Below are 18,358 nucleotides of genomic sequence, written 5' to 3'. Positions count from 1 at the left end.
TCCTTCTTAACCATGTATTCTGAGTTGCTCATGTAGTAGAATGTGTTAGTGCAGACCTGAACAAAGCTTGACCATCAGTCTAGTATACCAATAGAGAGAATTCTACAATATTAGCATATGAGTACATAGGATATAAAAAACTTACACATTCTAGAGCATCACACACACACACGCACACACATACATGTACACACGTACGTAATATTTTGAAGCTACAGCCTTCCCTGAGTCACCTTAACATTTAAACAAAGATCAGGCTCCCTGGTTGGAAATAGCATGTTTTATAATTGTGTACTATTAAGTTCTACAAGGTAAAACTCTACCACATTGGAACAGGAATGATCAAAAGAAGACAAAAGTAAAGAAGAAAACAAGCAATCCGCAGTTTAATGAAATCTTTTACTTTGAGGTAATTTTTTGTTTTATATATATGTGAACATTGAGTATTTAATATTGAATACTGGTTTCTTTTCGCAAATCATGACCATAATATTTTATTAACCAATGCAAGTATACATATCTCTCTTGAAAAAGCAGAACTATGGTGTAATATAATGGAGGCCCAATATATAAAATGAATAAAGGCAGAGGTCTGAGTGATTTGGGAGTAGAGAGGGCTAGGGCCACACATATTCCCCAGTTATTCTCATTATCACCCCCACCACCACCAACGTTCAGCCTCCACTCGACACCCAGTGACCACAGGACTCTTCTTCAGAGTACAGGTTGAAAACCACCAATGAAGTATAATTATCATTTGGTAGATCTGAACTCTAGTTCCAATTGACTTTGAATAAGTAACTGTTTGAGTCATGTTTCTTATCTTATAAAAGGATAATATTGTAAGGGAAAAACAGTAGCAGTCCTGCCTAACTCAGAGCATATAACATTCTTTGAGATTAAAATACTGTATGATTAGAGCCTTATTATTAAGTTTTTTTTAGCCTAACTCACTTTACAGACACATAGTTGTTTTCGTAGAGATCTTCGGCTGCCTTGAAGTTTCAAAAACAGGGCTTTGGAGTTCTTTAAAGCATTTCTTAGGTTTTTTTTCCCCCATCTTATTTGAAGACTACATTAAAAATAAAGTTATATGAGGTTGTAAAAAGTGGAACATATTGTGGTTGAGATTAACATGTAGCAAAGGTTTGAAAAGGGCAGTTAAATTTTGTCCTTTTCTTCTGCTGGAGTTTTTCTTGGTATTTCAAAGTGGAAAGTGTTAGGGTACCTGTGGTTATTCAAACACACAGGCTGAAGAAATGCCAGAAGTAAAGTATGAACAACTATGGGAGAAGGGAGGGAGAATGAAAACAAAAGAAAATATACCAGTATGAAATTTCTCCATTGCCTGGCTAAGAACTTGGTATAGTTGTTTTTCTGTACTACTTAATGGCTGTTATATCCAACCTGGAGGAAACAAGACAGCAACTTAAAGGGCTACTGACTGACTAACAGCTCTTACACTTAGTCCACATACCTTAAACTTCAGCTCAAATGAAATCTGTGCTTCACAAGTCTGTGTCCTTGCTGAAAGTAGATGACCCTTTAAAAGTCAAGGCCAGGCCGGCGCCACGGCTCACTAGGCTAATCCTCCGCCTAGCGGCGCCGGCACACCGGGTTCTAGTCCTGGTCGGGGCGCCGGATTCTGTCCCGGTTGCCCCTCTTCCAGGCCAGCTCTCTGCTGTGGCCAGGGAGTGCAGTGGAGGATGGCCCAGGTGCTTGGGCCCTGCACCCCATAGGAGACCAGGAAAAGCACCTGGCTCCTGGCTCCTGCCATTGGATCAGCACGGTGCGCCGGCCGCAGCGGCCATTGGAGGGTAAACCAACGGCAAAAGGAAGACCTTTCTCTCTGTCTCTCTCTCTCACTGTCCACTCTGCCTGTCAAAAAAAAAAAAAAAAAAAAGTCAAGGCCTAACCTGCTTGCTATACCAAGAGTATCTGTTAGGGTTTTGAAACATTTCTTCAGAGGGCCCTTTATTGAGTTGGTTATAAAGACAGATAAGGTTTAATCTCTGTTCTCTAGAGTGGGAGACTTCCCACATGCCTTCACGTGCATGCATATGCACAGCAGTGAAACATACTGGATACTGGGAGGTCAGGCAAGGCGTCCTTGAGCTAAGGTGGTTAGGAAAGGCTTAAAGAGAGACTGGATTTTCTTAGGAGGAAAGATTATTAGAGACAAGGAACATTTTCAGCAAGGGACAGACACAAAAAAGCAGAAAAGTTATTTCTGAAGAACAGCAGGTACGGTTAACTGTGTTTATTTAAGAAAATAAAGATTGGGAAGATGAGTAGGACCAGCTAATGGAGGGCCTCAGGTGCCTTGCTGGGGTGAATAAATTTTAGCTGTTGAATGTTTTTGAGTTTGGAAGTCATAGTAATAAAGCAGTGTTTTGGAAAAAATATTAACCATTATCTGTGGGCCAGGTAGTTTCGGAAGAAAACAAAGTTCTAGAAATTGTTGTAGCTTGGGTCTAAAAAGGTGGAGGGTATGTGTTCCAAGAGAGTATATGGAAATAGAGAATTCAGGGCAGATAAGGAAGAGCCTGCAAAGGGCAAGATAACAAATTGGTTACAGAATAAAAGAAAAAGAGGAGTCAAATATTGCCTCCTTCTGGCAAAACAGAGTTAGGAGGAAGGAAAAGATGATTGTTTAGTTTGGGGGATAGTAGATTTGAGATCTAATATATAAAATCCTCTAGTAGGCAGTTCATGGATGAAATGTAAGATGGAAGATGATTATAGAACTCAGAATTTGTTTACAAAGAGTCAGAAAATCCAAGGCAGTACAGGTGTACAGTAAAAGAAGAGTGAAGAAGCTTAGTTTACAACTTATTTAGTATGCAACTTTGAGCTTGCCACTTAATTTCTGTACTTTAACTTCCTCATTTTTAAGATGAGGATAATAAATCTAGCTAGTTAGAGCAGCATTCTGATGTATAAAGAGATAAAGGATGTGATAGTGCTGTGCAGCTCTTGGTTGTTTTCAGAGTAAAAAGATAAAACATCTCGAATACCCATGTTTATGGGTTTTGAGGAAGAAATAGAACAGCAAAAGGTTGTGAGGTTATATCTAGGTAAACTGGAAAAGAGCATTTCTGGGCAAGGATTATAGCTGTATGATCACTAGGTCAGAGAGACAGAGGTCAGGAAAAGTGAAAACTAGAAACTGATAATCAGATTTGGTGATGAACAGAGATTTTAGGAGGGTGTTGTGAGAAAGCCAGATTGCTAGGAGTTAACTGAAGTGAGTAGGCGATGAGCAAGTGCAGGCTCTAGGATAGATTACAGTTATAAGATATTTGAGAAAAAGAAAGAGGCAGGAAGACCAGAATTTAGGGAGAAAATTTTTCATAGACTTGAGTGAGATGAACAAGCTGGTGATGCTGCAAGTAAAATACTAAGTGCTTACTGCATGCTTATTACATCGTATGTGTGGCTAGGGGTAGTTTTAGAAGAGAAGCAGCATCCTCACGAGGAGAAAAGGATGAGAAAGTTCATCAAGTATAGAGAGGCTATGTGGGAATGGACTTGTTCAGTGGGTGGTGGTTGAGGAAGTGTCTGCCGATGGCCTTGATATTTTCTGCAGAAGTTTGAGCAGGAAGTGTGGGTGGGATTGGTATCTTGAGAAATGTGGAAAAGTCTTTGAGTAGTTCTTAGCACAGAAATAGAATGTTTTTATTCCCATGGTCACCAACAATCAACCAAAGTACTTAATGTTGCCATGTGAGTTGACAGGAATGCCATGAAGGCAAGGATCCTTTTTTATACCATTTTATTTTTACCTTGCATTGTTGTTATATTCAACTTCTGGGTAAAATATTTCCTAGATGTTCTCTTCTACTGTTATCCAGAATTGAGTATTTTGGGAATGATAATTTTGAAGTTCATGTTGGAAAAAAGATACTAATTTTTTTTTTACTGAAATATTTTGTTGATAGGTAACCAGATCCAGTAGTTACACCAGAAAGTCCCAGTTCCAGGTAGAAGAGGAGGACATTGAAAAGCTAGAAATTAGGTATGTACCTTGTGATTTTTACAGAATTGTTTTTTCTGTGCCAAAAGATAATCCTAATTTTAACTGAAAAAAGATAAACCAACCTTGATAGAATTTTCATAGTTGATGAAACTTAAGAGGAACTTGCATCTAATTTAAATGTAAGTTATCTTTCCAAAATACTTTGCATAAATAGTCAAGGTATATTTATTTTATAAACAAAGATGACCTAATTTTTGCCTTTTTTGTATTTTTTTCTCAAATTTAATTATTCCTTAAATATCTGGATCATAACATAATCAAAACAATTGCATCTCAGTCATTTTAGAAATAATTTTTTTATTCTTCTTAACATATCTGCTGACTAACAGAAATTTCAGTGAGGTAAGAAGATAATTCAACAGGTGCATGTGTTTGAAGTTTGTGCTATATCCTAGGTCTTAAATATCTGTGCTGTTTTGGAAGGGAAAGCTTTGTAAATGCATGTGTAGGTGTGGTGTTAACAGTGTGTTAATCTAAAAGGTATATTTAATAATGTTTGGAGTGATCAGGTAATCTATTTGTGTAAATCACCTATCTTTGCATATTAATGGGTTATAATAGAGAAACTAGCCATGTTGGTTTCTTATCTCAAATTCAACAAAGTAACTCTGTAGTCCTTACTGCTGTAGGATAAAATAAAACCTAGAATTTCAAACTAAGAAACTTAAATGCCTTCTTTTAGAAAATTGTCAAATTGGTACCTTTTTGTGCTATTAAATAAAAGCTACTACAGTATTTTGCTTTTCTAGTCTAAATAATGAGGTATGTTACAATGCTAACATCTTTTACTTTTGAGCATGTAAAATTAATGCCATGATACACATCAAAGTAATTTGAAACTATTTGGTAGTATGCGTTAGCTTTAAACATTATTTACAAACAATAAAGCCGTTTTTCAATTTACAGGATTGACTTGTGGAACAATGGAAACTTGGTCCAAGATGTTTTCTTAGGTGAGATTAAGGTTCCTGTGAATGTGTTAAGAAATGATTCCTCTCATCAAGCCTGGTAAGAAAACATTCTAGAGAACTCCATAATTTAATCATTTAAGATAAACAGTATGCATGGAAATAATGCTTACTTAGGGGAACAGGTGTTTGGCATTAAAATTTCTGCATCACATGTTAGAGAGCCTGGGTTTGAGTCCTGGTTCCAACTTCCTGCTAATGCATTTCCTGAGAGGTAACAGATGATGGATGGCTCAAGTAGTTGGGTCTCAGCCACTGGCTTCAGCCCAGCCCTGGTTGTTGTGGGCATTTGGGGAGTAACCAGTGGATGGGAGATGTCTGTCTGTTTCTGTCTTCCTTTCAAATAAACATACAAATGCTTACTCTGAACATTTTTTAAATTTGCCAGGGAATAGGCCAAAATTTGTTAATGTTGATTAATCTGGGTATTCATTATTGCACATTGAGAGTTTTATGACTTGAACTGTAGTACTGAGGCAAAAGAACTGAATTGTATTTGAATATTTTTCTGTTTAAAAATAAAATGTTAAGCTCTAATAAAATGGAAAACATTTAAAACCTTATGTAAAAAATTGCCCTTGTGAAAAGATGCTTGGTCACAAGTCAGCATCTTCAATTCAGAGACTTTATTATTGGTCATAGAAACTGTGGATATTTAGAAGCAAAGTCTTTTTCTTTTTTAGAAACCTTTTATTTAATAAGTACAAATTTCATAGGTACAACTTACAGAATATAGTAATTCTTCCCACCACACCCACCCTCCCACCCCCACTGTCACCCCACCACCTCCTCCCTCTCCCATTCCCAGTCCCATTCTGCATTAAGATTCCTTTTCAATTAACTTTATACACAGAAGACCAACTCTAGGCTAGGTAAAGATTTCTACAATTTGCACAAACACATACACAAAATATATTAAAAAAAAAAAAAACTTTGAGGACAAGTTTTCGAGTTAAGGAAGTGGTCTTTGTTCAGGGGACTCCGTGATAGGTGAGAACTAACCGGTGATTCTCCTTCACCCATACCCCATCAAAGTGCCCTGGAGATGGCCCTTATGTCATTTTCCTGACTCTTTAGGGTCTGAATGTTGTTGATCTCTTTCATTTAACATACTTTGCAGGAGCTGTGGGAGCCAAATGATGACTTCAATTTTATTTTACTATTTCGTGACTAATGGTGATACTAAACTGATGTTAAATTGAATGTTCAGACATTAAATTGACGCTGATTTCTTGAAATATATGATGTGAAACTATTTTTTTCCTGTTTACAGCACTTAAAGCTGTGTGTGTTGTCTCCTTCTAATAGGTTGACTAGTATTCCTCATTCTAGCCTTGGGTTTCTACTGTGTGTAAATGAACATGTGTTTCTCATTTACCTTTTTTTTTTTTAAAGATTTAATTATTCATTTGAAAGGTAGAGATACAGAGAGAGAAGGAAAGGGAGGGAGGGAGAGAGATCTTCCATCTGCTGGTTCATTCCCCAAATGGCCACAAAATCTGGGGCGTGGCCAGATTTTGGAAGCCAGGAGCGCTTCTGGGTCTCCCACATGGTTGCAGAGGCTCAGGTACTTGGGCCATCTTCTGCTGAATTGAAAGTGGAGCAGGGGCCAGCACTGTGGTGCAGTGGGCTAATACCCTGGCCTGAAGTGCCAGCATCCCGTATGGGCTCTGGTTCTGATCCTGGCCGCTCCTCTTCTGATCCAGCTCTCTGCTGTGGCCTGGGATGGCAGTAGAGGATGGCCCAGGTCCTTGGGCCCCTGCACCCACATGGGAGACCAGGAGGAAGCTCCTGGCTCCTGGCTTCAGATCAGCTCAGCTCCGGCCATTGGGGCCATCTGGGGAGTGAACCAGCAGATGGAAAACCTCTCTCTCTCTCTCTCTGACTCTGCCTCTCTGTAACTCTTTCAAATAAATAAAATAAATCTTAAAAAAAAAGAAAAAGAAAGAAAGTGGAGCAGCCAGGACTCCATCTAGCTCCTAAATGGGATGCCGGCACTGCAAGTGTAGGCTTAACCTACTACACACAGCACCAGCCCCCCTCATTTATCTTTTAAAGACAACTTTTTTGGGCTCAGTTTCTGCTTCCTGGAAGAAGAGTTGAAATGGTAATGAGATGTTTCTTAGGGGTTTCAGTTTCAGTTGTCCTCCAAAGAGCCTGCTTCCCCTGATTTGCCACCAGATACTCTTCATTCTAGAATCTGTATCCTCAAGAAATTTCCCCTTTTAGACTGATTTTTAGGTTCTCAAATTTTTAATATTATTTTTACTTCTCTAAGCTAAGATTTAGTGATCTTTATGATGATATTTTTATATGGTTAATTTTTTTTATTTATTTGAGAAGTAGAGTTACACACGCAGAGAAAGAGAGAGAGAGACAGAGATCTTCTATCCACTGGCTCACTTCCCAAATGACTGCAACAGCCTGGGGCTGGGTATAGGGGCCCAACTTGGGCCATCCTCTACTGCTTTCCCAGGCACATGAACAGGGAACTGGATTGGAGGTGGAGCAGCCAGGACTCGAACCCATAACCATGTGAGATGCTGACATCGCAGGCAGTGGTTAACCTGCTATGCTACAGTGCTGGCCCCGATCTGGTATAATTTATAAAATACCTCTGCAGAGGGAAAAAAATTTAAACTAAATCTCTGTGAAAAATTGGTGAACCTTTGGGGGCCTAGCCCCCCTCCCTCATACCATATCCTCTTCCACCTTTTGTTTTTTGAAAGTCAAAGTTAGAGAGAGAGAGGGAGAAACACAGAGAGCGCGCTTCATCCTGGTGTCCCATGAGGGTGGCAGTGGCCCAAACACTTGGACTGTCTTCTGCTGCTTTCCCAGGAGCATTAGCATGGAGCTGAATCAGAAGTAGAACAGCCCAAACTTGAACTGGAGCCCATATGTGACTCCAGTGTTGCAAGCAGTGACTTTACCTTGCTATGCCACAACACTGGCCCCTTCCACCTCCTATAAATAACATACATTTTAAAAATGGAAATTTCTCAACTTAATTTGTCAAATATTTAAAATTATGCAGTATTCCTCAGTATATTAGAGAAAAATGAGTTGTTATGCCTCCTGGGGCCCCTCCAGATGAATTTGAAACGTGCCACACTGCCTGTAGTTAGTTGGACCTATCTCCAGACAACTCTCCAAATTTGGCAAAACTATGTCCAGTTATCTTGGTTGGATATAACAACATTAACAGAAATTAATTCTATTCCTACAGGGCTTTTTAATATTGTAAATACTTTATAGTAACCTGCCTAAATAAAAGTGCTAAAATTTTACAACATGAAATAAACATCTGCTAATTCATTTATACTTACATAGATATAAGGGTCTATAAAAATGTGAATGCCATTTCCTTTTAAGTCAGAAATAAAACTTTTAGCCTTTTCATCACTTACTGAGTTGTAGCATCCCCTTGTGGGATTTAACTGCATGAAAACTTAACAGAAGCTTTATCTACCTTCAGGATGTCAAGCATATTCTTTTTAGATCTGATATTAGCAAAGAATTAGAATAATTATCAGTATTGTAATTCTGTTGTTTTAAAGACTTAATTTGCTTTTCTTTTACAAATAATGTCTAGTAGTATTTGTGTATTAGGTTTTCTAAAAACTGATACTTTTGTGGTTCTAGTTTATTTTCAAATTATAACATGATGATTGAATTACCTTCCCCCTCTTTTCTTAGCACTTGAGGTTTTTTGTTTTTGTTTTTGTTTTTTAAGATTTTTTTTTTTTTATTTGAAAGACAGAGTTACAGAGAGAGGTAGAGACAGAGAGAGGTCTTCCATCCACTGGTTCACTTCCCAGATGGCCGCAACGGCCAGAGCTGAGCTGATCTGAAGCCAGGATGCCAGGAGCTTCTTCCATGTGGGTGCAGGGGCCCAAGGACTTGGGCTATATTCTACTGCTTTCCGAGGCCACAGCAGAGAGCTGGATCGGAAGTGGAACAGCCAGGTCTCGAATTGGTACCTATATGGGATGCCGGGACCAGAACCGGCGTCCATATGGGATGCCGGTGCTTCAGGCCAGGGCTTTAAGCTGCTGCGCCACAACACCTGCCACAGCAGTTGAGTTTCTTAGTAATGAATGTGTGTTTTATACTGATGCTTCTGTCAAATGTTAGGGTTACATTTTAGTGCTTATGTTAACTGGTTTTTACTTTAACTTATGTAGTTATGGAGTAGGTAATATACTCATATGAGTAGGTAATATACTCATGGTTCATGGGCCTAAAGATAGACGTCTGTCTCCTGTCCTGTCCCCCCAGATGCTTAGTTTCCCACTTATGAGGCACTTCTATTTTTAAATCTCCAAAAAATATTTTATGTATATACAGGCAAATACATATCTTTCCCTTTTGTATGAATAGACAAATGCTATAGCCCATTCTTCACCTTGCTTTTTACACTTAACAATATAGTAGAACATCAGTAAATAAACACTTTCTGACTCTTGATAATGCATAAGAGTATAGACTCTGGAACCAAACTGCCTTGGTTCAGATCCCATCTTTAGCATTAACTACCTATGTGACCTTGGATAAGGTACTCAAACTATTTATAAGGTTTCTTTGGCATAAAATGGGGTTGAGAGAATACCTACCTCCTAAAATTAAGAGAATAAAATGAGTTCATGTAACGTAAGCTCCAAGTAGTGCTTATGTGTATAACTCCTGCTATTATTGTGGAAATTTTTGCTACCATTATTACCATTGTTCCAAATAAATACATATAGGATGTTCACATCTTTTGTTTGTTTTTGGGATGGTGTTCCACTGTTTGGAATGTTATGAAGAGAACCTTAAAGATAATCTAGTTCAATCCCATTTCACCAGTAACAGATAATGTGTACAAACTGTTCATGTGTTTGTACAGATTTATACAATAATTTCCCCCTAAAGATTCAACGTGTAAACAAAATAACATTCAGGAAAGATAATAGGTTAAAGTATTTTTCCATGTTAGAATTTTTAATTTTGTGAGGTTCAAATAGTAGATAAATAATTAGTATTTTTTCTAACATAAGCACTTTATACATAATTTAAAACTAGATTAATATTTTGCCTGTAATGATTTGGTTTTCTAGTTTATTAATTTTGGCACCTTTTGCCTTGAGCATTTTCTTTTTTGTCTTATTTTTTCAATACATCAAATATGAGAGCTGCCTCTGATTAGTTATTTTCCAGTTATGTAGCATTATATACAAGTAAATGTAACTTTGGTCTGTCTACCTCAGTTTTAATTTAACAGGTTTTATGGTTAAAATATTTTGCAAATGCTGACTTTTTTTCTATAAAGGGCTATCAAGACTGCTGAGAGCATAAAGATTGCTTAGATTGCTTTTATGCCTCTCTCTGAATGGAAAAAAATACATGTAGAACAGCTGAATGCTATTTTCAATTAATTTCTCTTTATTGCCTGTTTATTATTCTTTCAAATTGAAATATTTCACTCAAAAATTGAAGAAAATATGTTAGAAAAAAGTGGGGTTTTGTTGTTGTTGTTGCTTCCCTGGACCTTTGGAATTCTACATATCCCCTATTTAACAAATCTTGAGGCTTTTTCTTTAGCTGTAATTTCTAAAGCATTACCTAAGTCAGAAGAATCCTTCAGATGACTTATTGAGCCTTTGTAATAATGTTTTCAAAGAATAATCACTTCATATAGTTATACAAATAATTGTTATTTGTCCATAGTTATTCATATATTCAAATGATGTTATACATATACCAATGTTATACATACATGAACATTTACTTAGTATTACTATGTGCCAAGCTCTTTATTTATACAGCCTCTTTAGAGCTGTTGTTAAGGATTGCCTTAGTAAGATACTACTAATACGTGCTTTTTAACAGAAACAAGCACAGAGAGATTGAGTGACTTGCCCAAGGTCACACAGCTGGAATTTGATCTAAACTTTTTGACTTCAAAATGTATGCAACTAGGAACCAGCGCTGTGCCTGTGGTGCCAGCATCTCATATGGGCTCTGGTTTGTGTCCTTGGCTGCTCCTCTTCAGATCCAGCTCTCTGCTATAGCCTGGGAAAGCAGTGGAAGAAGGCCCAAATGCTTGAGTCCCTGCACCTGCGTGGGAGACCTGGCGGAAGCTCCTGGTTCCTGGCTTTGAATCGGCTCAGTTCTGGCCGTTTGGAGAGTGAACCAGCAGATAGAAGACATTTCTCTTTCTGTCTGTAGTCTTTCTCTCTGTCTTTCCCTCTCTACCTCTCAAAATCTTTTGAAAATTTTTGTATAACTAATCAGTGTACTATAATACATTTTTAATGTACTTTTGAATATGTTTAAAACTCATTTATAAGTTATGAGAATGTATTTGAATGCCTCTTATAAAAAAATCACTTAATAGAAAACCAGAGTAGTCTCTAGTCATTTAATAATTACTCTTCCTGGGCCAGCCTTGTGTAATGCGTTAAGCGGCTGCCTGCAATACCAGCATCCTGACTTCTCCATTTTCAATCCAATGCTCCAGGAAAACAGCGGAAGATGGCCTATGTGCCTGGACCCCGCCACCCATGTGGGAGACCAGGATAGAGTTGCAGGATCCTGGCTTCCACCTGGCCCACCTCTGGCCATAGTGGCCATTTAGGAAGTCAACCAATGGATGCAAGATAATCTCTCTCTAATTCTGCCTTTCAAATAAATCTTTTTAAAAATAACAAGTCTTTTCAAAGGATGAACAACTCTATGACATATTCTAAAGTTTTTAATTTTTTTTCAAGTAGGCAGAGATGAAATATTTTGTCTGTAGGGGTTTTGTTATCCAGCCAAGGAAGACCTAAGAGGAAAAGTTTTAAAATGTTACAAGAGTGAGCCCCTCTGAAGTTCCTGAGCATCTGAATAGTCATACCCCCACTAATTTGCAGACAAGGAAAATAAAATAGCCCTCTGAGTAAAATTATTCTTTTTTGTAGGAAAAATAAGAGGGTTTTTTGGGTTTTGTATTTGTATTTTAAGGATTCATTTTATTTGAAAGGCAGAGCTATGGGGAGAGGGAGAGAGACAAAGATCTTCCATCTGCTGGTTCACTCCAGAAGTGGCCACAACAGCTCAGGCTGGGCCAGGCCAGAGCCCAGAGCTTCTTCTGGGTCTCCCATACGGGGGCCCCAGCACTTGGGCCATCTTCTGCTACTTTCCCAAGTGCATTAGCAGGGACCTGGATTGGAAGTGGACTGTAGAGTTTGGAGTAGAATTTGGAAATACTGTTTATGGTTGGTAAGTAAAGTCCCAGAAGGAGCAGAGCTGGTTGTCACTGAATTCACAGTGATACAAGTAATGCTATTCTGTTGTGCATGGAAAACTCGAGTTATAAAATAGAAGGGGAAGATCAATCTAGAATAAAAAAAAAAAAAAAAAAGGATTTCAAACAGGCAGACATGGGCACAAACCATCCAAGCATAATTGCAGTGGCAGGGGCTTCTGGTCCAGAGCATTATTATTTTTTTGGTAAGACTTGAAAGATTTTTTTTTAAGATTTTATTTATTTGACAGGTAGAGTTACAGACAGTGAGAGAGACAGAGAGAGAGAAAGGTCTTCCCTCCATTGGTTCACTCCCCAAATGGCCACAATGGCCAGAGCTGCACCGATCCGAAGCCAGGAGCCAGGTACCTCTTCCTGGTCTCCCACGCAGGTGAAGGGGCCCAAGCACTTGGGCCATCCTCCACTGGTATCCAAGGCCGTAGCAGGGAGCTGGACTGGGAGAGGAGCAACCGGGACTAGAACCAGCACCCATATGGGATGCCAGCGCCCCAGGTGGAGGATTAACCCAGTGTGCCACAGCGCCAACCCTAAGACTTGAAAGATTTTTAAGATTACTTAAATCTCTTTGTACTTTCTGATAATTTGGCTTTTAAAATAGTTTACCAGGGGCTGGCGCTGTGGTGCAGCAGGTTAATGCCCTGGCCTGAAGAGCCAGCATCCCATATGGGCGCCGGTTCACGTCTTGGCTGCTCCTCTTCCAATCCAGCTCTCTGCTATGGCCTGGGAAAGCAGTAGAATATGACGCAAGTCCTTGGGCCCCTGCACCCATGTGGGAGACCTGGAAGAAGCTTCTGGCTCCTGGCTTCGGAGCAACTCAGCTCTGGCCATTGTGGTCATTTGTGGAGTGAATCAGCGGAATGGAAGACCTCCCCCTCTCTGGCTCTACCTCTTTCTGTAACTCTGTCTTTCAAATAAATAAAATTCTTTAAAAAAATAAATAAATAAAATAGTTTACCAACAGGTGGAAAATACTATAGTTGAGAAAAGGGATGTAGATAGAAACACTGTGGCAAATTGTGATAACTGTTGAGGCCAAATCATGAGTACATGGAAGTGTGGTGAGGGTTTTGACCATTACTGTTGTCACTCATCCTACTTGTATGAATGAACATCCCATAGTAAAATATGTTGGTTGCCACAAAAAAGCAGGTGCCTGTGCCATCTGTCTATTGCATTTCTTTCATTAATTCTTTAGTAATTAGCTTTCTGCTTTAAGTATTATCAGATTTTGTACTCATTCATTGCAATTCAGGTTTACTTTTAGATGTGCTGATAAAACTAGGTGTTTGAATTTGCAAGGCTGAAGAATATAACCTGTATTGTGGAAAATTGACCAAAGTAATGTCTTTGGTAGGATATTTGGTGATTTAGTCCACTGGACTTCCCGTAGAGGCTTTGTATCAGTCTGTTTATCATTACTTTAAAATAAATACCCAAGAGGACCTTCTTGGGAAGGAAAAGGTTAATTTCAGATTACAGTTTGGAGGCTCCAGTTCAGGATCCATTGACCCAAAGGGCCTAGACAGAACTTGAACTTAAAATAACCATCCGTCTTGGAAAAATCACCCTCGGGCATGTCCTCAAGTGACCCAAACATGTCCCACCAGGCCCACCTCCTAGCTGCCACAGTTAGATCAAATCTTCACCCTTACTCCATTAACCTTTAACATTAAGACATCAGAATTGAAATATCTGCATGTTTTGGAGAGACAAGTCCTACTGTACGCATAGTAAGCTTGTTTCCAATTATTTCATTGACCCTATCTTTAAATTACTGTTTCTTCAGTCAGAGAGCAAAAGGTCTGAAGATTGATATTCTAAGATAGGTATTCTTCAGGGGGTGACATAGTTTCTATATTTCTTCTGCCTGTATTACCATTTCTTTGTCTTTTAAAGTTTTGCTTTGGTAATTCTCTAGTTCCCTTTTCTGTCTTTATCATACCATTCTCAACACTAACAAATATTTCATTGAGCCCTCCTGTTTTTAAAAATTTACTTTGGTCATAAAAAAATTATATAAACAAGTTAGTCTGTTGGGGAGACCATAGCTGATAAATAGACATATAAAATCAAACTCACCGAGTTTCTTTTATAAAAAGCATTTCAGCTAATAAGTGAGGAGGAATGGTAGAATTACAGCCATTTTTGAAGTGATAAATTATAAGATATCTATAAATTGCTTTATAATAATAAGCAGGAATGAGTTGGGAGAATGAGAGAAGGTGAGGCTGAAACAAGATTAGTTTTTGTGATAATTGTTGAAGCTAGGTGGTAGATACAGAAGATTTCAGTATACTGCTGTATTTTGTGTCAATTTTTGCATATCCACGATAAAAAGTTTTTTCCAAAAATGGTTAGGTTTCTGATATGAGTCCTGTAAACTTCTGATTTCTAAACGTTTCTCTGTCTTGGAATTTAAAGTTGCCTCTGTTTTTGCATATATCAATTTTTGCCCTTTTCTGAAAAAAATTCATGTAAACCAGGTTTCTCCAAGTAAAGACATTTTCAGTTTAATTATACTTTAAGAAACAAGCACTTAGTTAAAATTAATAAGATATACAAGGCAGGAGTGACCCTTGTTTTAAAGTTAATTCTGCATGAAAATTTGAACTTGTAAATTGGTGCTTAGAAGTTTATAATTTATTATATTGTTAAAAGACAGTGCTGCTTTCTTAAATTTAACTAGTAAAAGCTTGTTGGGTTTTTAACTGTTAAACCCTTTATTTTTTTCTGAAATTGGAAGATATTAAAATCTTATTTAACCCCCTTGAGATCTTTTTATGTTATCTACATTCATTTCCTAGATTAAAAATCTATTTGCAGCTTACTGGTTCAATATATAATAATATTCAACCTTGGAAGTAGCTGGCTACTTATGAAATGTCTAACTTTAATACCAAGTTTACTTTTTTGGATTAGTTTTTTGTCTTGTGAGGTTTTTTTGTTTGTTTTTTGTTTTCATTTTCACAGCTCAGCTGTTTACTTACCTTATTGGTTGTAGGCTCCTTACTATCACATGTAATTGATTCTGTTTTTACTTTAGGTACTTGCTACAACCAAGAGAAAATGGAAACAAGACGTCTAAAACCGATGACCTGGGGTCTCTTCGATTAAATATATGCTATACAGAAGACTATGTGCTTCCTTCAGAGTACTATGGTCCTTTGAAAACTTTGCTGCTAAAATCGCCAGATGTTCAGGTACTTTAAAAATGTTTTAATATGAAAAGGCTAAAATAATTCTGTAAGTGATGAATATTTTAGAATATCAAGTTTTAGTAAAACTATATATTTGTACTGATGCCAATGTGTACTCCAAATTCCATCTCTGATACAATTTTGAAAATTAAATATTATATTAATAATATAGTTAATATAATTATAAAATAGGTTGGTGACTGAACATTTAGTAATGTTTCCTTGATTTGTGCTTGCTTGTTTTCTACCTTTCTGTTTTCTAGCCAATATCTGCCTCAGCTGCTTACATTTTGGGTGAAATATGTAGAGACAAAAATGATGCTGTCTTGCCCCTTGTCCGACTGCTGCTTCACCATGATAAACTTGTTCCTTTTGCCACTGCAGTGGCTGAATTAGACTTGAAGGATACCCAGTAAGCATTACATTGTATTAAAAGTTCCTTATGGATTGTTGAAATTGGACTTTCATTTACAAAATTGTTTTTGTATTCTGAGTTTTTCTATGTTAATCAGGTTTACTGTATAGTAGGCTGAAAAGAACTGCTTAGTAAATAACAAAAGACAGTTTTTTAAGTTATCAAACAGGGCCAACCAACTGTAAGGATAACAATGAAGGATTTTGTTTGTTTATTCAGTAACTTAATTGTTACTATTATTAATCTTTACTTCTAAGTGAAATGATTATAGTATAGTAAGAAATTACTGGTAAGATGGTAAGAAATTACTAAATTTGTACTAAATATAGTACAAATATAAAACAGCAAAGCAGAAGTTGATCTTTCCCCTTACCCTTTATCTAGCACCCTTATATGCATATGTATGACATTATATTATGAAAGCAATTAAGTGGCTTCCTGGTCCCATCATTTTCTTTTTTTTTTTTTTTAAGATTTATTTATTTGATAACCAGTTACAGAAAGGCAGAGAGAGAGAGAGAGAGAGAGAAAGGTCTTCCATCCGCTTCTTCACTCCCCAAATGACCACAACGGCTGGAGCTGGGCCTTTCCAAAGCTGGGAGCCAGGAGCTTCTTCCTGGTCTCCCATGTGGGTGCATGGTCCCAAGGACTTGGGCCATCTTCTACTGCTTTCCCAGGCCATAGCAGAGAGCTGGATGGAAAGTGGAGCTGCTGGGACTTGAACTGGTACCCATGTGGGATGCTGGCACTGCAGGTGTCAGATTTACCTGCTATGCCACAGCCCCAGCCCCAGCCCTAGCCCCTCCTGTCATTTTCTAACACTGTTATTTTATTCATTCTCTCTCTCCATCTCCCTTCTGTGTGTTCATAAATTTTTTTTGCTGATTTTTATGTTTTCATTAGTTTTGGTCAATTCCAAAAGCCTAATGGCAGCAAGCATTAGATGGTAAGAAATTACTAAATTTGTAGATATGACCAAATTTGGTTTTACAGTCTTTTTTATATTTTTTTTCACTATGCTTGATTTCATGTATTTCTATTTCTGTTTCAGAGATGCAAATACAATTTTTAGAGGAAATTCTTTGGCTACCCGGTGTTTGGATGAGATGATGAAAATAGTGGGAGGGCACTACCTGAAAGTAACATTAAAACCTATTCTAGATGAGGTACAAAATATACCTAAAATGATAGTTTGTGGTCTTAATATGGCAGTCTCTTTTAACATGTGATCTGTTGATGGAAATGACGTTCTGCCTGTGTTTCCAAAATAATAAGGCTGAACACTTTAAACTATTTACTTTTTTATCAGTAGATTTTAAAATTTTTTCTTAAGATTGATTTATTTGAAAGGCGGAGTTACAGAGAGGGAGAGGCAGAGGTAGAGAGAGGTCTTCTACCCGCTGGTTCACTCCCCAAACGGCTGGAAAGGCTGGACTGTGCCAGCCTGAAGCCAGGAGTCTGGAGCTTCTTCTGGGTCTGTCACGTGGGTGCAAGGGCCCAAGGACTTGGGCCATCTTCTGCTTTCCCCAAGTGCCTTAGCAGGGAGCTGGATCAGAAGTGGAGCAGTCAGGACTCAAACTGGCCGCCCATGTGGGATGCCTGCACCACAGCAGGTGCCTTAACCCACTATACCTTAGTGCTGACCTCTATCAGCAGATTTTTTTACTCAAATGGCACATTATAATATAATCTATAGTTATTTATTACTGGATTTCAGTTTTAGCTACAGTTTTAAATAAGAGAGAGATATTTTAAAATGTTGTTCTTTAGAAAAACTATACGTTGTATATATCATTTTAATTTTCATAATTAACTTTTATAATATTTATTTTGTTAAATGTATGAAAGAGCATAAACTGAAATTCATTTATTTTCTAGATATGTGAATCCTCAAAATCGTGTGAAATTGATCCTATTAAATTGAAAGAGGGAGATAATGTAGAAAACAATAAAGTAAGTCTTTGTTATATTTACAACTGCATTAACATTGGTATTAATGGTGTATGTGTCTCTCACTTGCGTTACAATAATGCTACATGGAAGGAAACTGCTGTTTCTTATAGCCTTTACTGATAGCACATTTCCTAGGACTAGTTATTAGACTGTTTCCTCAGTAGTTTCCTTTATTTTTGCTCTTGGTTGTCTTTTTGGCTCCAATAATAAATAGTAGATTTAGGCTATGTCTAATTGTAACTGCCATGCTAGCCATTCCTTTGGGGTCAAACTGATTCAGGTTAACTGACACAATATTTTTAGTTGCTCTAGGAAACCAGTGATTGTGTTAGGGTCACAGGTGTTTATTGTAGTAGATAACACTGTCAGTGTATTTGTGCCTGCATACCTTGGGTTATATCCCTTTACCATTTTGTTGTTACTTCCTATGAAGTTGATTCATATATTTGCTATGTCTAACAAGTCTAAATTTAATTTATTAAATAGGTGACAATATAA

At 37.6% G+C, this 18,358-nt stretch overlaps 1 protein-coding gene and 1 long non-coding RNA gene across 14 annotated transcripts in view; one reads left to right on the top strand and one right to left on the bottom strand.

Annotated features, from left to right (window-relative positions):
* Positions 1-18,358, bottom strand: part of LOC149127135 (uncharacterized) — a 563,175-nt gene that overhangs the window by 404,364 nt on the left and 140,453 nt on the right. The window lies entirely within an intron of this gene.
* RASA2 (RAS p21 protein activator 2) overlaps positions 1-18,358 on the top strand; it is a 126,173-nt gene that overhangs the window by 66,971 nt on the left and 40,844 nt on the right. For 7 of the 12 annotated variants that reach the window (XM_070072739.2, XM_070072737.2, XM_070072736.2 and 4 more), the window contains 7 exons: positions 337-409; positions 3,942-4,018; positions 4,946-5,047; positions 15,339-15,495; positions 15,756-15,904; positions 16,959-17,073; positions 17,786-17,860. In XM_070072739.2, coding sequence (XP_069928840.1) covers positions 337-409; positions 3,942-4,018; positions 4,946-5,047; positions 15,339-15,495; positions 15,756-15,904; positions 16,959-17,073; positions 17,786-17,860 — 748 coding nt within the window. Of the gene's footprint in view, positions 1-302; positions 410-3,941; positions 4,019-4,945; positions 5,048-15,338; positions 15,496-15,755; positions 15,905-16,958; positions 17,074-17,785; positions 17,861-18,358 lie in introns of all 12 variants that reach the window. The other 5 variants (XM_089331127.1, XM_089331128.1, XM_070072738.2 and 2 more) reach the window with 1 other exon arrangement.

The sequence above is a fragment of the Oryctolagus cuniculus genome, chromosome 4 (assembly GCF_051225735.1).
Source record: "Oryctolagus cuniculus isolate XC-2025 breed Fujian yellow rabbit chromosome 4, ASM5122573v1, whole genome shotgun sequence".
NCBI classification, from domain to species: domain Eukaryota; kingdom Metazoa; phylum Chordata; class Mammalia; order Lagomorpha; family Leporidae; genus Oryctolagus; species Oryctolagus cuniculus.
The sequence above is the reverse complement of the archived record's forward strand: the minus strand, read 5'-3'. Positions and strand labels throughout refer to the sequence as shown.